The sequence below is a fragment of the Anarhichas minor genome, unplaced genomic scaffold, assembly GCF_050575085.1.
Source record: "Anarhichas minor isolate MPS153535 unplaced genomic scaffold, ASM5057508v1 ptg000055l, whole genome shotgun sequence".
NCBI classification, from domain to species: domain Eukaryota; kingdom Metazoa; phylum Chordata; class Actinopteri; order Perciformes; family Anarhichadidae; genus Anarhichas; species Anarhichas minor.
Window position 1 is genome coordinate 2620122 of NW_027466501.1, and position 24213 is coordinate 2644334.

At 42.7% G+C, this 24213-nt stretch overlaps 1 protein-coding gene across 5 annotated transcripts; it reads left to right on the forward strand.

The window, feature by feature from the left end:
- The first annotated feature begins 252 nt into the window (after window positions 1-252).
- nap1l1 (nucleosome assembly protein 1-like 1) lies at window positions 253-24213 on the forward strand. 5 transcript variants are annotated; one of them, XR_012947425.1, is made up of 18 exons: window positions 253-393; window positions 4044-4082; window positions 5668-5756; window positions 9127-9229; window positions 11599-11740; window positions 12923-13015; window positions 13433-13561; window positions 14448-14519; window positions 14607-14746; window positions 17356-17501; window positions 17607-17626; window positions 17920-18042; window positions 18723-18755; window positions 18875-18925; window positions 20572-20608; window positions 21371-21525; window positions 21612-21877; window positions 22395-24213. XR_012947425.1 is itself a non-coding variant. In XM_076075992.1 (16 exons), the coding sequence occupies exons 2-15, from the start codon at window positions 4066-4068 to the stop codon at window positions 20575-20577; spliced, it is 1164 nt and encodes a 387-aa protein (XP_075932107.1). In that variant the 5' UTR covers window positions 253-393; window positions 4044-4065; the 3' UTR covers window positions 20578-20608; window positions 22395-24213. The 5 variants fall into 5 exon arrangements, 3 of the variants coding, with proteins under 3 accessions (XP_075932107.1, XP_075932105.1, XP_075932106.1); XR_012947426.1 differs by lacking the exon at window positions 21371-21525; XM_076075992.1 differs by lacking the exons at window positions 21371-21525; window positions 21612-21877.

Here is a 24213-nt window from a genome sequence, read left to right on the forward strand (position 1 = left end):
ATCAAATAATTACATGATGCACCATAATGGCATCTAGAATGTTCAATGTGATGCATTGACGATGAGGAAGGAAGAAAAGATAGTTATAATGATAAAAATGAATGAGGTGAGGAAGAGGAGTGTTCAGCGATGAGAGGAAGAGGATCATGGTGGTGCTGATGATGATCCACCAACTCCTGCTCCCTCCAATAGGGGCACCCTCCCCACCGCCCCTCCCACGAGCAGCGTTGCCTCGGCGACTGCCGGTTTACGTGATGACGTCGGATGTATATGAGCGCAGGCGGCGGGATCACTCTCTCTTTTACCGCCATCGGAGCGGAGTCTTTCTTCCCCAGGACCTCTTCACTGCGCAGCGCCGCTTCATCAGTCCAGTCCTCCGGTCATAACGCGAAGGTAAGGGACAGGACTCGGAAATGGCTTCGTCGCCTACGCCCGAGCTTGCGCGTCGTTTCAGAAGTTGAATTTAAATTATGCTGCTTGAATTAACGGCGGCAGAGAGAAGACCGCTTCGCTTTGCTAAAGCTAGTCGAGGCAGACAGCGGCAGCAGCCATTGAGAATGGCTCCACCATGATGTATGTTAACGCTGCACGCGATTAAGAAAATAATGAAACAACTATTATCGTCCGTGTCCCCTGGATTGGTATGACAATCATTGCATTGATATAAAGGACACGACGTCGCGCAAATGCCTTAAATGTCAACATTTTTTGGAATTTGTTGACACGTGTCTTGTATCTTGTATTTTTCGGACTTGACCTTATTTGTTGGAGAATGATACTCCGGTCGGGGAGCAGTGGATGGGAGTTTGGACTTAAGGGATAACGGTTAGAGCGCTGGTTAAAATGGACAACCGGTAACGTTACGCAACGAAAGCTGGTTACAACATGGTACCGGAGCGTTGTCACCGCTTCCTCCATACTGGCCCATATTTTTTAGCTACGGCACCGTGTCTGTCGAAGCAGGTCCTCCCACTTACTCACCCGAGTAGTGCGCATCACGCTAGTAGCACATAAGCTAGCTTAAGTAGCCGGAACCCATCGAGGCAGCGCAGTGACAAGACCGGGCAGGCCGGCTAAAGTTAGCCGGGTTACTAGCCTAGGGGTCGGCTTGCTTGTTAGGGTTACCCTTGGTTTGTTCATGGTTTGACGTCGGACGGTAAACGTCTCTACAGTTTCGGCTGGCTCGCTCAGACCAAATGGAAGTTTTAAAATCCAGGCGTCTAAGTGAGCAGCCGGACACCCACCCAGAGCTTTTTTTTGTCAGTCATTGATGGTTCGCTAGACTTGAGCATGCAACACGTGGTCGCTGGGGCAGGATTAGGAGACGAGGACTAGTCCCAGAAACTAAAAGGACGGTGTCTGCTCTGTCTGCAGGACCGCTATTATACGTGTGGTTAAAGTTGTTCATACACAGATGTGAGAAAACGACATGAATTGTGACTATTTTTTTGACAGGGGTGAGATGATTACAAGGTCTATTTGTACATGCTTGGCAGTTGCATTCCGAACTAAACAGGACTTGTTAAAGCAGTAATAAATATATCTTCCATGTCTCATTTCATGAGTCATCACTTTGACTGGCCAGATGTGAATATTATCCACTGATAATCTTTGTTCAAATTAGATGACATAATGGTGCATGGAGATACTTAACCGTGCACAGGTGTTCTACATTAATATATATTATACATAATTTACATTAATTGAAAATGCGGGGCTTGGTCTCACAGTGGATTACCTCGTTTACCTGCAACTATGTTTGACCATGAAAAAGCAAAGTATTGACCACAATTTGAGACACGCTAACGCCACATTTTACGCAACTGTATATTTTATCATGTGTGCTGCTGCTAAAAGCTCTCTACAGTAGTTTTCTCTTCAATAATTTGGCTTAATGGAGAATACAAGATGGTGGTGGTAGGTGTCATCTTATTTTAGATGTTAGTGTGATATGGGGCACATGTGCCTTTGATCATTTGCACTATTGTTGACTAAACAGTGAGAGCTTTAAAGTGTATTTCCATATTAGGTAAATGACAGAATGCAGCTTTCTGTGGAGGAATGGGGACACGATTAAAGCCACAAATCGGAGTCAACACACAGCATGCTCTCTTCATCTGTTATCTCCTTATGGAGAGAAGAAACTGTTCTGCCACTTTGTACTGTGCTGAGCGAACTGTCACATCAGTGCCGTAGCTGAATAATGCTGTATCAGCCGAATGTAGGCCAGCTAATGTATAGTGAGATGGTGACTATATGACGGCTTTTCAGAAAAGATGTTGATCCTCTTCTTGGTTTTGGTGTAAATTGTTAGCTCTCAGTGAAAACGGTTGCATCACAGCGGCTGATTTTTCCGGATCATGTGAGACTCAAGAGATTCTAAGTTCTGGGCCTAAGGATGCAGAGAGGTGCTGTTAAAGTGACGCTATCTAATAGGGGCCCGTGTACCTCTGGGGTGACGGGTGAACGCAGTTAGGGGCTTGATAGGATGCTGAACCAGCAGGAAAATGGCAGTCAAAGACCAGGATTTACGACCTTTGCCATAGTCTGGACCCTAGTAGCATTTGGTGCAGGTGATTTTTTTATTTTGGGACTGACAGTTGGAGCGATGCAAATTAATAAATAATCAAACAAATGTAGCCCTGCAATTACTGAATATTTTCATTATTGATGAAAATCTACAAGTTTTCTCCAAAATGTTAGGAGATATAAAACTGTCCATAACAATTTGCCAGTCGTAGGTGATCATAGGTGAACTATTGGATAGGTCCATCCAATAGTATAAAGAAAAGGTAATATCGGTTAGACATTTTGCTTAAAAGTGACTGTAAAATTATTGTAGAAAGTGTTGATAATTAACCTCATTGTTTCCCCAATAATTTCTTTCCCAACAGCGTTGCTTTAAATGCGCACATTTTATTTTGCAGAATTATGTGGAATTACATCTAATAAAATGCACAAAGACCTCTTTCCATACTTTCCTCTCACCTGTACTACCTGTCATCCTGTCTAATAATGAATACTTCAAGTAAAATACTTGATTAAGCAACCTACAAGAATGAAATCAAATACTAAACAAACCAGTTCAAATCTATTTTAATTTCTGTTGATGTACATGTGGAGGAAACTGGTTACGATTATCCATATCCTTAATGTTGGGTAACTGCTGAAGTAGCAACGCTAATAGCTGTTGCCACAATACAAACTATTTTATATTAGCTAATAAAATCATAACAGAAAACATAGCCATGTAAAGACCCACAGCATCTATGTGTAGGCCTAACATGAATTGATAAACTGAATTTGATCCAATAATTGCTACTAAGGTTCATATTTTTTATATGGCAGCTAATCATTCATTTTCACTCATGTGAACTGAGTCAGCCTAGAGAAACTTAAACTCTTTGTAGCAACAGATTTTGTGCTGCAATACATTTGAAGAAATGTTTGTCACAGGTACAATATACCAACAACAGTGTTGAAACGATCTCAATGAGTATCCTGCTTTGCTTTTGGTCTTCCGTGGGATGCAGGCTGTCAGTTCAGTGTTGACTTTTTTTATGCATTTCCTCTTAGATGGCGGTAGTAGTATTTTGCGAGAGTAGGATGACTTGCAATGCTCTTTTTCCATTTTATTTCTATTTGACCTGTTACAGTAAGGCTGGTGCAGAAAGGGACCGGGTCACCATGTATCTAAATGTAAAGTGTGACACACTGAGGTCTCTTTGCAAATCAAATATAGGCCAGCCACAATAACTGCCTTCAGGTTCAGTGTTTTAAACGGGTGTCAAACACAGTATCAAGAATCAGGAATAGACAAAAAAAACCCATCTGTGGCTGTCTTTTAAACTGTCATTCATCAAGTGTTGCTAACTTTAACATCTCCCCTGTACCATCTTAGTATTCACATCAGGACGTATTTGCAAATGCTGTTTAACCCAAATTTGGAGACAGTCATGTGTTAGTCAAAATCAATTAGTTTGTGTCCTCCAGTGTTTCTAAACTAATTACCTTCTCTTCTCTCTATCTCTCTCTCTCTCTAGCATCATTGAAGACTCAGCTAAGATGGCAGACATCGACAAGTAAGTGCATCGTCTACCAGTGCTCTGCTAGTCTCCTCTGCTGGTCTGGGGCCTGAAGTTAGCCACAGGGGTCCATGACAGTTTAAGGGAAAGCACCTCCTGCTGTGATATCACAGATTTGGGCAAGGTCCGATGTATAACAGGATCAAACCAATAAATCCCTCGTTTACTAAGACCAGGGCTGTTTGGGATATATAAAAGACACCTCACAACATTAGAGTGAATGACCCTAACATCCTACCATTGGGTCTGACGCTCCAGTGGGTCAGACCCAATGGTAACAACACAGGGATGTATACCATCTCCTTCTCATGCACACACAACTCAGTTTTGATTACTGCTAGTTTAAATTGCTGAGAATTGTGTATATAGTCTGGTGGGACTGGGTACGGGTACTGATACCTTTTTGTAAGGTCGACCGAAAGTAGTATCAAAACTTCTACAGTCAAACTGCGATCGATCCTTCTTGTGCCGAGGTGCAGACAAAAATGACTAGCGCCAAGTGTTCTGTAATTTAATGCGACTTGTGATTGAGCCATTACTGCAGCAGCTACAACCCATACGGTCGAGATTGCCTGCACACGGCTCTCAACATCAACTGTTGGTTGCTAACAGCTAACGGTGCCAGCAGAGCTAACCATTTTACCCTGGGCAGGAACCGGAGGGTGGGCGACATCGCGGTTCCTCCGAGGGGTTGATGAGGGCTGTGCACAGCGGCAGCTTTTGGCGAGCTTGTGGAACGCACACTCATAGCTTCCATTCACATGATGGGTTAAGAATGAAGCACTGTTAGTATCAGTATCGCTTTAAGGGTACTGGTATTGGTGCTGGTGTTATTTTTTTAAATGATACCCAACCCTAAGACTGAACTATTCCTCCTCTTAATTACAAACCAATGTGCCTTTGAGCTGGGCATGCAAGTAGGGCTGCAGCTATTGTTTCTTATTCTGATCAAGTGCTCAACTAATCATTCTCATGCATATTTGTTGAAGTTTCATTTGTGAGTTTGAGTTTTCCCTGGATAATTTAAGACTAAACATGTTTCCAAGCTTCATTTTTTTTTTTTTTTTTTAGTTTTCACCAAGCAATTATATTTTCAGAATTGGGAGGGAGCTCAATATTTGGTTGGTTAAAGCAGCAGTTGCTGGCAACCTCACCTTTTAAAGTAGAGATGAAATGAAAAATGCCTTAACTCTGAGATTACATCCCCAGTGATATTATGCACCTATACATAAACATAAAAAACAAAATTGTATTTCTATATCAAAATCCAACCATCTTTTCTTGTAAAAAAAAAAAATAATTAAGTGTGCTAGTACCAACTAATTTCAACCAATAATATGACATCCGTCCTTCAGGCAATCATCCTTTGTAGCTCCTTATTGTGCTACATTTTAAGCCTGCCCACAAACAATCAGATGCTTAGAATTTGAATTATGTCCCCCTAATAATTGTACACCGCTCAAATATTCCATTGGGACTCTAAAGGTGCCAGAAATAGATGGTGGCAGATGTTGATTCTGCACACTCAAACAGTGTGATGTGTTTAGTTGACCTTCCCCTCTGTCCTCCCCTCCCCGAGCAGCAAAGACCAGGCTGAGATGGACCCGGCAGATATGGAAGACGTGGAGGAAGTGGAAGAGGAGGAGACGGGAGAAGATGAAAACAGCAAAGGTAGGACTCTCTGAAAAAATGCTGCAGCACAGGTTTATGATGGTGTAATAGTTACAGGCGGTCTGTCTTAAAATGCAAATTAAACTGTGCAGAGGTAAAGGCATAGTTTAGATCAGGCATGGGCAAACTACGGCCCGTTGGGCTTTTTAATCCGGCCCGTCACATATTGGTACAAAATTGTCCAAACTATAATAAAGACTAGGGCTGGGCAGTATACCGGTTTTAATTTCCCGTATGATATGAATTCTTCACACACCATTATACCGGTGCATAGCCAAAACAACTGCTGTCTGCTTTCAACAGGCAGCTAAATGTATTGTTTGCAGCTATTGCACAGCGGACAGCGCTAGTTCTTATATGTATTGAGAGGGAACCCTAGTCATGGTCATAACTTTATAACACAACAATTAACAACCCACAACTAATGCTCTTTAACAGAAAAACACCACAGCACACAACAGTCTGTGACACAAACAATTTGTAACACTAATAATTGTACACTTATAAAATTTCACCGCCGAACTGCATGCTGGGTACAGCTCGCGAGCGAGCCTGCTTGCTAGCACAACAGTCTGCTAACAGCTGGGAGAGGCTCCGTCGCTCCAGTTACGTTACATTAAAGAACAGAACAGAGCGATGCAGGATGAACAAAGACAGACCGGAGATGCACCGATAGAGTTTCACACATATGCAACGCTGATTACCGTGTGGTATTTGTTATAAATGTACATTGGTGCAAAGAGGGTGATAAGAAGCTGTACATGGAGGGGCTTAGGGCCCAGGGGAATGTAGGTGAAGGAAACAGGAAGAGACGGAAGACACGCCACACAAACGGCTGTTCACCGCTCGTCATGATCCTGTAGACCAGTGATTCTCAACTGGTGGTTTGTCGCGGACCCGTTTTCAGTGGGCCTTTGCTTTATGCAGCGGAGTTATTCGCGCGCCTTTCCAGCATTTACGGCACTTGTTCAGCGGTGCAGGAAAAACACCGACCAATGCGTTGTAAATCAGGTCACGTGATGCAGTTTAGCCAATAAAATAAGGGTATTCTGATACGCCAGTGATATGTACCCACACCGTGACACGGGGGAGAGACAAGGAAAGACATTACAGAGCAGAACTCTGATAATGTTAGATGTGACAGTTAAATGTTTGTATGATCCCTTCAAAGAATCGAACTGCTAAAAAGACCAGTCATTAACCTTTACACTAAAAACACTGTCAAAAATGACTGCTTAATAAGTAAGTGCATGATAAAATATGCATTAATGCGATAAAAAAATACCGCGGAAGATCCCAGCTAACTGATGCACACCTCAGATCTGTTCTGAGAATTGCCACAACCAAACTGACACCAAACGTTGACGCACTGGTTAAACAGGGTGACCAACAACACTGTTCCCACTGAAATTAAATGCAAGTTACTTTTTAGGTCATGGCTTTTACTTGTCATTTATATTAGTTCACACAAACACTCCATTCATCTGCTACTGGCCCGGCCCGCCTGTCAAATTTTAAAACTCAATGTGGCCCCCGAGCCAAAAAGTTTGCCCACCCCTGGTTTAGATGAAGAGACGTTCGAGAACATTATTCTAATTGTTAGGGAGAACCAATTTGGTTCTCCGTCTGGTACTTAAACTGAGGAGAATCATAATGACATGATTTTGAATTGTGGTTCAGAGCTGGGAGGCGCTAATCAGTTTTATTTTGGGATCTCGCTGCTGTTTACGCATCCTTTTGACACCCAATAAATGATTCAGACGGTTTCTCATATCAGCCTACTCCCGGCTCATTGTGGATAGATATAGACGGACGTTTGGCCTCGTCTATTTATAACCAGTTTAAAAGTGTGGTCTTTCAAAGACTATTCAAAGGAGGCTCATTCTGGCTGCCTGCGACTGATCGGTCATAGCGAGAACGCTCTCAGAAAAGCTTTACACAAGGTGGGAGATTATAAACGCATGAGTAATACAGTTGCAGCGTGCCAACGATGACCTGCAGCGCAAACTCCCGTTAATAACCCAAGGCTTACACATCAAGGCAGCAAACTGCAAATCACAGCTCTGCTCATAAGATACGTGCAAGTGCATTGTTTAGAAACAAAGGGTGAAACTACGCCTGCTGCCATCAGTGTGAATTATTCAGCAGCACACAACCCCATCCTCAAGTTTATTTAGCGTTGCAGATGGTGTCGCTCCTATTTTTTTCTAAATGAGGACACATTAATGCTCCAGCTGTAAATGTTAAAGTGTCAGGGTTACTGCTGTCAAACCCTTCACCTACAAAGTGTATGTACCATGGAAACTAGACCTGAAACACACCACTAACGTCAAATAAGGGATTAACTGCAGTGACTTTTAGACTTAAATTTGATGACATTAGACACGGTGGAGACACTAATAGCTTTTTTTTTTTTTGGGGGGGGGGGGGGGGCGGCTGAGCATCTGTGGTTATATGACCTTTTACAGAGCAAAGTTGTTCATCTTCAGGAGTTGGTAAGGAAATGGATGTGACATTCAGATGTGCAGAGACATTCAGATGTGACCACATGTTACTGGAGTGGTTTGAGAAGTTTCTTTAGATTTTGTGATATTTGTTTTATAATCATTTCCCCTCACTGATTATTAAATATGTCGACATTACAATTCATTCTAACAGAGCAGATTGATGCGTGTACAGTTGACATCCTTTTTGTTAAGACGCAAAGCCATGTAAGAAATTAGTGTCTAAACAGACTATGAGGGCAGTATCCTTTTTAGGGGCCCACTTTTAAAAGTACAGAGTTTGGTACCCAACCCTACTCATTATCATCTCGTTATTTCATCCCCACCCCCATAAAGGTATCCACCAACAAAAAAGCAACAGCTTGTGTGGTGTGAATTCAGACGAGCATAGGTGTATTTATTGGGAGTCTTGGACAGCTGATCGGTGCTTGCTGGTAACACGTCCCAGACAACACACTCAGGATGTGCTAACAGAGAAAAGTGACTTCCAATCTCTTTAATCTTCTCACCTGCCAGCAGCGACGTGGCTAAGCTCTGATGGGTGCAAGCAATGTGTCGGACACTCGGATTGTACCATCTGTCACCTGTCCACTTGTACAAAGGAAGAGCACTCTTTATTGCTGACTGCCTCCTCGTGTGGCTGCGCAACACTGGCAGTATGCACATCATATACATCAGGGTGGCTCAGGAAGGGTCACGTTATTATACCACCTCGAACATGAATGTGCTTATTTGAGCATTAATGTAATCAAACCTCCGCTCCAGTTCAGCTCTCACCAAAACCTGAGCAAGAGAACCCTGTCCTGCTCCTGAGGCGGTGTAACGGCCTTCATATATTTGACCATGTCTGCGTTTTTATTCCTCAGCTCGTCAGCTGACTGTTCAGATGATGCAGAACCCACAGATCCTGGCTGCGCTGCAGGAGAGGCTGGACGGTCTGAACGGCTCGCCGTCAGGCTACATGGAGAGGTGAGACGGAATCTTTTTTTCGGGTGATGACTTCATCTTAGAACACATTTATGTAGAATCTGCAGCATAGGTCAGTGTCTGTAAGGACACTAAAGCGTACAAACATAGTGAAATGTGAAGAATCAAGAAGACAGCGAGTGTAACCCAGAGATAGCCCATAGACTGTAGGTGTAACCACCAAAAAGCCATAAACCTCCACAATGATGAGGAGGGATTGTGATTATCTGTAATCTCATATTCATGGACTACTTTATTGCTTTTGTACAAGTCAAGTATTACATGCATTTTAAAGAAACTAAGGTTGACTTCTTTGTATAATCGCTAGACATGTTAATAGTGCTTTTATCAGTGAACTGTTTGTGGCGGTCACATGATCGCGCTCACCAAGTTAAAATCTTTCAGAGGTGCACAATCAAGCGCCAAGCCACTTGCTGGGCCAGCGCTCTCCACACTTATACTAAGCTCAAAGCAGAGAAGATGCTCTTTATAGCAGTAAGGAAACCGAAAACAAAGGCTGACTTAAAAAAAAATCAATATCTGTTTAAGTGTGTGCTTGATTAAGAATATATTTGCTGGTTTACTTTGTCGTGAGATAGCCGTTTCTGACGGGGAGCTGAAGTTGTTATATCCATCTGTGCTCTCTTCAAAGCCAACACGGGTTGCTGGTCTACGGCTGCAGATATCGGTTACTTTCTTTGTTAGTATGTGACTTTACTGAGTCTGAACTAGCCAAAGTGTTGTGTGACGTTTGTTAGTTCGAATTCATCAAAGTCACACCATAGTGCAAACAAAGTAACTTATCGAGGCAACAGTAAACCAGCAACCCCTGCTCTGCGAGGTAAAATTACTGTTTTTTGTAATGGAGTCTTCTGGCTTTGACGAGAGCATGGACAACTGCTTCACTTGCCTGTTGGATACGGACTGTATAGCTGTCTCACTGCAAGGTAAACGGGCGTAAATATTCTAAATATAGAGTACACTTAAACTGTTACTGATTTTTGCCTTCGTTTGAGGTGGGTAAAACATTTCTCTGGCGTCCCTGTCCACAGCAGCACACTGCTTACCTGCTAGTCACGGAGCTGGTGCAGAGGTAGAAATCTGAGACGCTCCAGTGACTGTGCGTGTGTCTCTGGCCGTGGGGCTGTGCCACCCACTGCTCCTGTTCTCAGCAAAACCATCAGCGAGCATCTCTTTGATCAACATGTCAAGTATTTGGCAGTCACTAACAAATTCACCAGTTTACAACATCCCAGCACTTGGGACTAAACGCACATTCCCATGCCAGCATAGTGCAGGCGTTTCAAAGCCTGGTTGGTGTTAATCGATGTTCAGCGCTCCAACCAGGTCTCAGACGAATACCAAGATTGAGATTCAAATGAGACTTGAAAGGGTGCCCTGTGTAGTATTGATGATCTAGAGATATTTGCGATTTTAAGCACAGGCAACATAAGACAACATTTAAAACAGTAGCTGAAAGAAATGATTAAAGGATAGTTATTAATAATTAAACTGTGGAACGAAATACTCAAATTTCCCCATGTACAGTAAAGATGCGTACAGGTATTATGTTTCTGAGAGCAGGTCCACCTACATTCAAATCAGAGCTGAGATATGAACCAGGGCGGACCATATTCTTTACCAGTTGTACTGATTCCGCTTGTCTATAAAGGTTCAGTTGAAGTGTTGGGCTACTATATATTTGTTTGGTGCAGTGCTTTTTTTTACTTGATGCGGCAGCATACGCTCTGTCCCCATTGGGAACAATTGAAAAAAGAGGCTAAAAAGAGTTTTGGAAAATGCCCCGACAATATTTACAATCTTGAGGAGCTCACTTCATGATCCACACCAGGAACCTAAAGCATAAACCAATAAATCTGTATAAGAGTTAGACATCCCTCCTTCACTCTGCTGATGAATGAAGCAAATCTCAATACGACCTGTTCTCTGCATAGTTTCAGTTTGTTTACTGTGTACGTGGAAGGCCACCCTCACTTATTTGAGATGCTCTGGGGAGAGTGCTGCTCTGCTCCAAAGATCTCATTAACTTCTGAGGCAGCGTCCTCTCTGCTACCATTCGCTGCACATTAACATTTTGTCCTGTGTTTATACATTTAGAAGCAAAGGGAATGCATGATCACAAAATAATATCTTCAGTTTTGTTGAGTTTGTGCAGCCCTTTCTGCAATCTGAAACCTAAACTAGTACAATTTATAGATTAGTCCCATTAGTTTGCTCTTTTTTCTTCAAAATTTACGAAGTGTAATAATTGCAGTTAAAGCGCAGAGTGAAATAAATAACATTGATCTTTGTGCCAGGATTCTTCCAGGTTTGTACTCATCTCTTGTACTCTCATATCTGTCTTCCCACAGCTTACCAAAGGTTGTGAAGAGACGTGTGAACGCCCTCAAGAACCTGCAGGTCAAATGTGCCCACATTGAGGCAAAGTTCTATGAAGAAGTCCATGAACTGGAGAGAAAGTACGCGGCCCTCTACCAGCCCCTCTTCGACAAAGTACGTCCTCCATACTTTATTGTCACCTTCAGCGTTGTATTGCTGCGGCTGTATGTATTTTGAATGGCTGATATAATTTTCTGTTGTGCGTTTCTAGACAGTTAAACTGTTTCCTCAAAGCATAAACTAAAAGAGTAGCACCACAAGTCAGTTTGATACACTCATAATCCTAAAAGGTTCATGAATCTTTTAAAAGCAGTGTTCCAAATGCATAGTAGTGTGCTACATGGTTGTGACGGTCTCCCTCAGCATCTGTTACCTTGAGCAGGCTGCCATGTTTATGCTGATCTGTACTGCTGTATATCCAGAAAAAAACACCCCCGCCCCCTTCCGACTGATCCATTTAAGAGCTCCTGATGTGAAGTGCTTTGGTTGTCACTGTAAAGCAGACTGCTATGAATGTAAACAGAAATGCTACAGAAATATAAGATATAGCATTTTATTATTGTTTACCATTGATGACTTGAATATAAGGCCAAGACTCTAAAGTGTTTCATCACAGTTCGTTGCTGAACTGATTGAAGGGTTTCCTTGGCCTTTTTAAAACTTCACTTGACATGAAAACAGATGTGATGGCTTCAATGAGAGTTTATACATTGTACCAAATTGTAATAATGGCAACGGAATACTTTTTCTTGTTAACAAACCTTGTAAAATCTAAAGTGTCAACCCTGGGACAAGTTGAATGAGCGCAAAGCAATGTGACATTTTCCCAGAATGCATGGCCATAGACTTCAAATGTATAACACCTTGTGTCTGTAGTTTTATTTGAATTAAATGAATGGAAGCTTTGAACTATTCGGTACGGCTTCGTTCTGCTTTTCAACGTATGACTCAGCAGTGTTTCCTTATCAAGTGAGGTTGACCCTGCACAAGAGTGGACTTACCTGTGTGGACCATTTGTCGATGTAACCTTCATGTTTCTCATGGCTAATGCAGCGGGAAGACGTTTTGTTTTCATGTAAACAAAGCAAGGGTTAAAGCGACCTCATTCCCAAGAATAGCCTATGTTCTCTCTGGTCACTGAAACAGCTCGCACTCGGTTTCATTGTCATTTACTTGTTTTATGATTTTCTCTTTCATAAGACGAAGAGGTAGAACTTGTATAAAAATGTACATCACTTGGGTGCAACAGGCACAAACCCCCGATTTAAATGGCTTTCTCCTCTTTGCTCTTTACAGCGAAGCGACATTGTGAAAGCAGCGTATGAGCCCACAGATGAGGAGTGTGAATGGAAGATGGATGAGGAGGAAGAGCTGACAGTAAGTAAGCAGGTACAGGTGACGTATACACCTGCATGCTCCCTGTCTGATCACTTAGGCCTTCTTTTCCTTTTCTCTTTCATTTCATTCACGTAGCTCAAAGTCTCATCCAGAGGAGAGTACGCGTCACTTCCCAAAATGGCATGCAGCTAATGAAGAAGAACGTGGGATTCAATCTATCACTATCGCTGATTTCAGATGTCTGTATTGCAAAGCAGACGTACAGTTGATGAAATCAGTATAGTGATCCATTTTAACTGTTTTGGGGGGTGGGGGGGCTGGTTCTTTTGCCCTGCATCTAATCCCAGATGCTGAGTGCTGTCTTTGTGGGTGTAGGTAGTGAAAAGCCTAGTTTGTTATTGCATGATACCTGAAAAAGAAACTGTTGAGCGTGTGTCATTTTGAAAAGAAAATGTCTCCCTCAACCAGGACGAGATGAAGGAGAAGGCCAAGTTGGAGGAGGAGAAGAAGGACGAGGAGAAGGAGGACCCCAAAGGCATCCCGGAGTTCTGGTTAACGGTCTTCAAAAATGTGGACCTGCTCAGTGACATGCTGCAGGTAGGTTCATCCAGACAGCTGCTGGAGTGGCAGGGGAAATGGGTCAGAGGCTTCACTTGTGATGAAAGAAAAATCAGGGTTTGCTTCCACCTGCTGGCCAAGTTGTGTAGAACAGTGTGGATCATGACACATGGTGTACACCCTTGGCCAAAAGTTTTGAGAATGACACAAATATTAATTTTCACAAAGTTTGCTGCTTCAGTTTTTATGATGGCATTTTGCATATACTCCAGAATGTTATGAAGAGTGATCAGATGAATTGCTAGTAAGATTGCGCCTCAATCAACCATTTATCGGATCATCAAGAACTTCAAGGAGAGCGCTTCAATTGTTGTGAAGAAGGCTTCAGGGCGCCCAACAAGTCCAGCAAGCGCCAGGACAGTCTCCTAAAGGTGATTTCGCTGCGGGATCGGGGCACCACCAGTGCAGAGCTTGCTCAGGAATGGCAGCAGGCAGGTGTGAGTGCATCTGCATCCGGGAAAAAAAAAACAGTAAAGCATCCCGAGACATTCATGTGTGGGGTTGCTTGTCAGCCGACGGAGTGGGCTCACTCACAATTTTGCCTAAGAACGCAGCCATGAATAAAGAATGGTACCAAAACATCCTCCGAGAGCAACTTCTCGTCAACACTGCAAATATTGACTCTTTGCATAAACTTAATGTAATTGTCAATAAAAGCCTTTGCCACTTATGAAATACTTGTAATTATACTTCAGTATACCATAGTAACAGTGGAAAAAAAGATCTTAAAAACACTGAAGCAGCAAACTTTGTGAAAACCAATACTTGTTTGTCTCAAAACTTTTGGCCACGGGTGTATTACTAACCATAAGTCAAAACCGAAACACGCTCCTCTGAATGCTGCTGTGCTTCTCTGTCCCCTCAGGAACACGATGAACCCATCCTAAAACATTTACAAGACATTAAAGTGAAGTTCTCGGATCCAGGGCAGCCCATGGTGAGTGAGCGTGACTCGTGTTGAATGTCTGGAGGCGGCCGGTTACCGCCGACTCGTCTAATCGCCGTCTGGTTCGGTCCTCCCCAGAGCTTCACGTTAGAGTTCCAATTCGAGGCCAACGACTTCTTCACGAACACGGTGTTGACGAAAACCTACAAGATGAGGTCAGAGCCAGACGAGAGCGACCCCTTCTCCTTCGACGGGCCAGAGATCATGTGCTGCACAGGGTGAGCAGCGCCTCATGTTCTGTTTAGTCTTTGGTTTAACTTAATCACATGGGAGGTTTTTGGGGCATAACATTTTTCTATAATTTTAATGTTTATTGCATTCATTTTGGCAATGTTGTGTTTTTTTTCAAAGTTTGGAAGTTCATTCTCAGCTCCTATAAGTCTGTAAACTGTGTAGCCAAAACAGACACTCAAACCTTCAAGGTTTCTAATATGTAATATCCAATATAATCAAACTTTTTGATCTCACGGCAATTTAATTCTAAAAATCATATATTCTGTTATATCAGACTTTCAATCTAGAGCCCTGGCTTCAAAGTTGTAGTTTTTACTATTTTCAACCAGATTGAGTCATGTTCTCATGTTTGCCCTATGACAGGGGTCGGCAACCTTTACTATCCAAAGAGCCATTTTGCTCTATTTTCCACCAAATAAAATTCGTCTGGAGCCGCAGAAGCTATTTGATATCACAGCTTATAAAGTTTTGTATATAGTTATATTATATATACAAAAACTATAGTTTGTTGTATTTATGAAATTATAGAACAAGAATAAAGACTATTCTTGACATTTTATTGCTATTTTACCTAATAATAATATCAAACTCTTATGAAGAGGAGTTTGCTGCAGCAGTTGAGAAATCATCTCCAGCGTGATACTTTTCAGCAAATGCTGTGTTTGTTCTGGAAGTGACATTCAACATTACATTGTTTGCACATATCAAGCATACAGGTAAGCCAGCATCGTTGGCAGTGAAAGCAAATGAATATGTCTATGCAGAACTAAACTCTCTATTTTCCTCCGTGACTTTTCTTTTTTGGATTGATCCATTGATAGTTTACAGAGGGCGGGGGGCTGAAAATCATGATTAGCCACCTGCAGGGAAAGGCGCTTGACAGGTGTAATAGGATGTGATGCACATTTTAGTTGACAAAATATTAAAACATTTTTATTTATAGTCGGGTATTACTGACATTGTTGTCTTTACTAGCAGCTGTTGTCCAGTTAAAGTGCATTTTTACGGAGGAAGCAGCTGTTATTGGAGCGATTAGCGAGCAGCGTGTCCAGCAGCATTATCAGACCCACGGAGAGCGGCCGTCTGAAGTCACGTTAGCGGCTTTCAGCAACCAATCCACTTCCTGTTTACACCGGCACCCACCCGCATGCCCAGTGTACGTGAATAGTCACGTGATATTCGATTTCAGGCGTTTGAGTCTGGACGGAGATCATTTAGGCCAATAGTCCCCAACCTTTTTTGCACCACGGACCGGTTTCATGTAAGACAATATTTTCACGGACCAGCCTTCAAGGTATGGCGGATAAACAAGACAAAATAAAATATGATCGGCATGAAAACAAATATAAAATGCATAAATAAATACAACTCACAATAATGCTGAATCAGTGGGAGCCCTGAGCTTGTTTCTCTGCAACGAGACGGTCCCATCTGGGGGTAATGGGAGACAATGACACCCGAAGTGTGTTCCTTATGTCCAGTCTACTCCGTAATTTAGTTTTGATTGCTGTCACTGCAGAAACTCCTGCTTCACAAAGAGGATGTTGGAAATGGAAGCAGAGTTTTCAGTGCTTTAGTGGCGATCTCAGGATATTCAGCCTTGATATTAATCCAAAACACCAGCAGAGTTGTTGTCTCAAACATACTTGTAAGGCCACCGTCATTTACAATCTCCAGCAGCTGATCTTCCTCTGTCGCCACATATTCTGCAGAGCGGGCTTGGCGCATCAGAATTACTCCTGATATTTAATTAGACTCCTGATGTTGTCTGTTAAATGAAGATTTCATTTTCTTGGAAGTTGTCGGCTATTTTTCTGTCCTTAGTGGCCTTTCCCTCTTTGCAAAGAAGCTCTCCAAAAGTGTTTTAGTCATTTTCGCTAGTTTGTGGGCTTAATTTTTGAGGTAACGTATCGCATGTGCAAGACAAGCGTCTTGACATGTCAAGAGACACAGGCGGATGAAATTGCGAGAGAATGCGGTCATTTTTCAAAATAAAACTTCTTTCAGACTCTGATAATCAATAAAACGGAAATAATATAATTATTCTTTCTGTGCGGCCCGGTACCAAATGATCCACGGCCCGGTTGGGTGGTTGAAGTGGAAAATTATAATTTTAGGGCGAAGACCTCTTTCTCTAAAAACATCAAAGCAACTCTTTTAAAGGGATGCACAATGGTTCAATTCAGTTGTACAAGTCAGAAATAAGTATTAATAGTACAGCGATATTGTGTAGTCTTTTTCTGGTAGAAAATCTGACATTTTTCCTTTTGCTCAAATTGTTGTGTAATGAAATTTGTCTCATTTTCATACTAATTTGCTTTGGAGTGTTCTTGGTTTCGATCAAAAGACGAGGATTTTCAGGAGCATTATGATTTCATACTATCAAAGGTTTCTAGCAGTGTTTATAAGGTCAGCCTCGTTATTTAATAAAACCGTCAACATGACCTGACCCGCTATAACATTTCCCTCAACAATTTCTATCTACAAACTCACCAGCTAGATAAAACCCCAGATATCATATATGGTTTGACATTTATAAATCTGACACTGACCTTGCGTTCTCCTGCTGCCTCCTCCTCGTGTTTTACTACAGTTGCACGATCGAGTGGACGAAGGGCAAGAACGTCACGTTGAAAACAATCAAGAAGAAACAGAAGCACAAGGGCCGCGGCACAGTGAGGACAGTCACCAAGACAGTCCCCAACGACTCCTTCTTCAACTTCTTCACCCCGCCAGAGGGTAAGCACGATGGGGCATAAATATTCACTTACACATGGCCAGTTGATTCAACATTATTAAAACCATCAGTTGGGTATCGGCATAACTATCTGCTTTTGTTTTCAGTTCCAGAAAACGCAGAGTTGGTAAGTCGTACTTCTTCTACGCTTTGAAATTCCTGATTGAATCTATTTGTTTAGCATTCGACAGCTTAAAGCAACAAATTACTTATTTATTAGAAGCTAAATCTAATATGCAAAGAACTTTCATTCTAATAATCTAGTTTTCTCAGGTATTTTAAATATTTACGGTGTATCTTATTAACCTTGTGTTTTTGCCTTTACAAAAAAAGGCTAACCGGTCCAGCCCTGAATGCGTCGTATAGAAACCTCGACTATTACTGTTGTAAACATGAATGAACTGTGCCGTCTGTCTTCAGGACGAAGACTCTGAGGCGGTCCTGGCTGCGGACTTTGAAATCGGCCACTTCATCCGCGAGCGTATTGTACCTCGGGCCGTGCTCTACTTCACAGGAGAGGCCATCGAGGATGACGACGACGACGTGAGTCTTCTTCGGCTTTAGGGCACATTGGAATGGACACATGTCACCATTATAGGCGTTTCATTATGCTCTGCTTGACTACATTATGGCTTTGTCAGAGGAACGAGCTCTGATCTCGTTGCTGCTGGCACAAGTTGTAAGGAATGTTCCGGTAATGGTTGGGATGTGTTTCCATTCATAACGGTGGAGCAGTACTGGCACATCTTCCTCATCTTATACTTTACTCCGTCGCTGTTGGAGTCGACTGTTGAACCGGCTGCCGGTCTTCTGGCTCCAGCGGTTCATTTGTACTCGCCGCAGTTGCGCCGACTCGCACGCCAATCGGCTTGTTGTGCTAACCTCAGCACATGTTGCTAACGGCGCACAGCTAAAAGATCACGGACAGACTGGGCTTGTTTCAATTTTATTCCACAATCTGTGCATCAATCTACATGCGCTGTATTGTGCGCACACCAATCTGAGACCGCCATACCCTAATGGTTCAGCTCGAACACATCAACTGTTGAAGCCTTAGTTATTTATTATCAATAGTAAACAGGATTTATTGGCAGATGAGTATTCTTTACTTGAAATATGTCTGTTCCAATTAGATTTTCAAGGAAAAACATGGAGCTAGCTTGTTTCTTCGTCAACTTCTTCGTGTTTCTTTTTTAGCTAATCCTCACATTTGTGTCTTACAGTACGATGAAGAGGGAGAGGAGGCGGACGATGAGGTAAGACCATTTGGGGCCACACTTCTCGTATGAAAATGCTTGGACATGGATGAGTGTTAATTAATTATGGTCGCCTTGAGGAACTGCAGCAGCCTAACTGTGCTCTGTGCTGTGTTCAGGAGGGAGAGGAGGAGGCTGATGAAGAGAACGACCCCGACTACGATCCCAAGGTGAGATCACACTTCCCCTCCCACTCTAAAGACCTTACTCAGCTGTTCTCAACTTTGTTGGCTCAGGATGCTCTTTTCAAAAAAGTGAAGCAGCTCTTACTGTAGGCCATTGACTGCTGCAGTGATCTCTCAGAACCTTTTTAAATGTCCCAGTGAGACACATTTAGCATTATCACCATCCAGTGTCCTACGGGTGTCACTGAGCTGCAGGTAGAGAACGGCTGTCCTAAATTGCCTTGTCAGATTTCAACATTCAGAATACATACTGCCAAATGCATCTCATTTTACACCAGCTTTTGGTTTTGCTTCAGCTTTTATTTTGTCGTCGTGATCATGATTTGGCTTCTGGACGCACAAAAGAAACACTCCCATTATGTATTTTTTCCTCTTAACCAGATCCTGTATCTCGGAATGACTTCTCACCCGTCGGTTAAAGGGCCAGTTCACCCCAAAATCAACAATACCGATTTTTATTTTTTTTTATTTTTTATTTTTTATTTTTTATTTTTTTCTCCTCTCACCTGTAGCGCTATTTAGCAAACAAGATAGTTTGTGTTGGTCTTCTCTCAAATATGATGGAACTATAGGACACTCGGCTTCTGGTGCTCAAAGTGCCAAAAAAGCATTTGAAAAACTCAACAGCAATGTCTTTTTCCATAAATCATGACCTGATTACTCAACATAATCCAGGGACTTTGTTGTGAGCAGTTTCATGTAGGAACTATTTTCTTTCCTCCTAACTACACCCACCAACCGTATCACCACGCAGGAGGAAGTGCACGTCTACTGATGGACGAGAGGCTCATGACAGCGTGAGATGTAGACATTAACGCCATCCTCCTCGGCTCAGCTGTAACGTTAGCTCAGTGATGCTATGTGAGCTAGCATATAGATGCATGCCTCCTTCTGCGCGGGGAGACGGTTGGCTGTTGTAGTTGGGGAGAAAGAAAAAAGTTCCTACATGAAACTGCCCACAACGAATGTTTTCCAAATGTATTTGTTTGACGCTTTGAGCACCACAAGCCCTCCCAAACTTAGCCACTCATACCAAAACTATCGAGAGTGATGAATGGCACTACAAGTAAGAGGACAAATGTGTATTTTTGAGTTGGAGGGTGGACTGTCCCTTTTTAAAGTCTGACTAAGTGCAGACCTGCAGAGGTTTACTGTAATTTGACTGGGACCGCTAAATAACGGGCTCTCTCCTGAAGACTGTTTACTCACTGATATTTTCTGCTTCACTGCCTTCCTGAAGGAGGTAATGTAGCCGAAAACTGAAGCTGTGCAAGCTCAAAAGTATTTCAGGAAGACAAATGATAATCTCTCGATACATAATATACAGTATTAAGAATTTAGTTCTAGCACACCATGAGATGTGCACATACTTGTTTAGGACTTTTGTTACTTTATTGGTTTGAGTTCAGGATCTTTTTAAAATGAATATTAACCAGACTAAAGCATCTCGTACGTTTGACACGGTGTAAACAAGCATGACCTCTGCTTCTTTGCCAAACAAAAACGTCTGACATTCTGCTAGTTCGGCTTTATGTTTTTTTTAAATTATTTTTTCCTATTCATTAATGTTGCTTCATCTCCAGTCACTTTGGCATCTTTTGTCAGCTACTCTTTAAATTTTTCCTCACTAGGTTTAAGTGGTGACAGTAGAAAAATAACCCTATCCTGGTAGGTACAGCTTGTGAATTGTCAGCTTACTACCATCACACCCCCCCACCACTCTGTTTTGGCTTTTTGCTCTCCTTCTCCTCCTGTTCTTCCATCCTCCATCCATCTCTCTGCACCCCCCCCCCCCCCCCCCCCCCGCCCCACACATGAGCCCCCCCTCCTCTTCCTGCCGCCGTGCTGCACTAACCCACCGGTGTGTCGTTGTTTTTTTTTGCAGTTTAACCCATAGTGAGTTCTGCATTTGCGCCTGTATTTCTGTATGTTGAAGCTAGTCCAGCCTCCCCCCCCCCCCCACCTTTTCTTTTCTTTTCTTTTCTTTTTTCACCTTGTTGAACTCCATCCATCCACAAACGCAGGCTAGTTTTGAGTTTTTGTAAGGATGAGGATTTTTTTTTTCTGCCTTAAATTCTTTGCTTTGTTTTATGGATGTCTGTTTTTAATACTCATTGGTCCATGGTTTTTATCCTCCCTGGTCACATTAGATCTGTTTAGCCGTCTATTTTTCTCTATAGATCTGCTTTTTAATGATGGGATAAAGGCCACGGAGGGCTGTTTGTGTTAAACTAAATGTTTTATCTCTCTGAAGATGACTTCACTGTCAGCCTTTTTAACAAAAAACAAAGATACTTGATTGCTTGATACTAGGGATGTGTGTGATTAGTCGATTTAGCGTTGCTGCCCTCGACTAATCTGATCCAGATATGCTAGCCGGTTAACACGTTTTTCCAACTCCTCATTCTGAAACGGCGATTGCCCACTAAGATACCAACGGTGTAAGCGACGCCAAACCAGGACTCTTAGACCTCAGTCCCCGCTGGTGTTTCATCAAACATTACGTCATGAGGCGCATTCCTGACCGGAGCAGACACAGATTTGATTTCGGCGGCAACTAGAGTACAACTTGTTTATTGAAAAATGTGAATATAATTTCCAATTGCTCTTATAATATATTCAAATTTTCCAGACAATGTTTAGCCTAACGGATACAATTGTGTTTTCGCAGTAATTTACTTTGAGCTGGTCGTTAGGAACCACTTGCAGCTGATTTAAACGAGACACAAACTCAAAGACGAGAAGTCTGAGTTTGCATCGTCTACGATAGGAGCCAGACCAAGATTTTACACCAACATTCCCTCAGCACAATGTTTTGACTAAATGTATTGCACTAAATAGCTGAAGTGACCTTCCACCGTTTAGCCAGCGTGGCATCAGGCTATGGAGAGCAAATGCAGTGTGCCTGGCCATCACCTTCAGAAGGATCTGTCTGCTGTAAGGACCGCCTGCTCCTAGTATTAAATATCTCTCTTCATCATCTCAAGTGTTCCCTTTTTGGTTTTGGCTGCTAATTGATTTGAGCCCAAGGTGCTCTTGAGGCGTTTACATGTAAACTCCTGTAGCAGCAACACCTAAAGAAGCTTTTAAAGCTCTTCCTCAAATGTAAAAGTATCTCCTTCCCAAACAAAGGGCTTATTTACAAACTTAAATAAATGCCAAAACAGTTTAATCATTAACCAGTGGAGATTATGAATCTTGGTATAGTCTAAGGCTGACATTTGATATTTTGAAAACTGCGTATTTGAGACTTTCCCTCCAGTGTGTTTAGATGAATATGATGGACTTTGTCATGTGGTGCCCCCCCCCCCGAGGTATTGGCTCTGTAGTCAGGAGATGAGGAAGTTTTCAGATGCTTGACTGTTTTAGGTCTTGAAATGGCTTTGCTGTGTGTGTGTGTTTGAAGTGTTTTTTTTATCTAACAATGCCCCCCCTTCCCTGTGATTGCTTACAGAAGGATGCAGTCCCCCCAGCTGAGTGCAAGCAGCAGTGAGGCCTGGCCTGGCTGCCTTTTGAGGAACAACTGCACTGTAACGGCTTCTCAAATTAAAAGTAAAATAAAAAAAAACTGATCTAATAAAAAAAGAAATAGTTACTTACCGCCTTATAATGTTTTGTATTTTTCTTGGTAGAGAATTTGAAGAAGAAAAAAATGTTTCAAGATTTTTGTTACAAACTCATGGTATAATACTGGGAGCTCAGCGTGGCTCGATATACATAGTATTTTACTAGACCTGTTTTTTTTTTTTTCCTTCTCTTCCTCTGTACAATAGATAGAATACAGGAAAAAATATCTCCCTCGAAAAGCATGAACTTGTTTCTTCACTGCTAAAACTAGTTTGGGTTCTCGTGAAGTCTTTTGTTGTATTTGCTCTTAGACAACAGCTGTGGTTTAGACTGCATCGCGGCAACGTCAATTTATCAAACACCCCCCTCACCCTTCCCCCTACCAAAGTTCCAGGTTGGTCAGTTCCGGTTGTCCCAGGGGAATGTTTTTTTTTCCATTCTTAGCGGGGCCGAAGCACTGTAGCATTTCCATCTCTAGTGACGGAGGATAGGTGGGTGTCTATTCCCGTTTATCTAATCTCACTGAGCATGGGATCCGGAGTCGCTGATTTCTAGGCCACTTCCTGTGCCACTCGTGCTCGACTATTTTCCACTCTCCATACATTCCAGTAAGCAGACTGGCCGGCGCCATCAGTGAACCTCTTTCCAAAGGGGAGTCCAAAAATTAAGTTCATTCTGACCTCTTGGTCCCATCGTAGGTCGCTCCCAGGGCATGGCGCAACCTGGTCGAGTCTTTTAACATTCCAGAGAATTCTTAAGATGAGGAAGAGGCTGAAACGGTTTGGTGGGATGACCCGGCCCCAATAACCCAGTGCTTCAGGCTCCCCATATGCTCGCAGTGGCGTTGCTGTCTTTTCTATAGCACTTTGTACTAGTGTGTGGTGTACCGGTGGCGTCCCATCATTGGTTAGCTGTCTAAGTACTTCTTGTAAGCAGCACTTTGTTTGACACCCGCCCCCTGCCTAAACGGCCCGCCCTGTGGAGAGTTCAACTCGTGCCGTCTAGTTTTTATATGCTTGGTGTTTCTTACCGGGGCAGGCACACTTGGCGTGTTTAGAGAGGCTCCGTAGGAACCGGGTTGGGCAGATGTAGCGCGAAGGGCAAAAAGGAAAGTCCAAATCAGGTTTTCAAGTGTCTGTAGACATGTCAGGTTCACCAAAACCCCCTTTTTTCCTCATCCGGTTATCACATTTACCTCACCAATTCGTGACCGGTCAGGTGACTCCCTCAGCCCAACCCCTGAGGTCCTGGTTCATTTTAATCACTGTGAAAGAAAGAAGGGGGGGTGGGGGGGAGTGATATGGCCATCCTATTGTCCAATGACCCACCACCCTACCCCAAACTCCTTGCTTTGTTACCCAGAAGGCCACAGGAAAGTACGTCAGAGCAATACTTAATAGCCAGGTAGGGGGATCGAGAAGAAACCGTAGCCCCTCCCCCCCACTCCATTCTCAATGCCTTTTTATTTGAGTTGTGAAAACAGCCAAGCGTCGCTGGTTTTGGGCAGCATCGTGTCCACTGGAGAGCCAGGGTACCTCTCATTCTGCAGGGAGTATTCAGATCATGTTCATTGGAAAAAGGGACGTGAAGGGGTTTCTGTAGGGTCCCTCTGAGCAGCTGTTGTCAAGGCAAAAATGCTATGCTACAAAAATACTAATGTACTCAATAACCGTACGTGTGTTCATGAATAAATTGGTTAAACATGA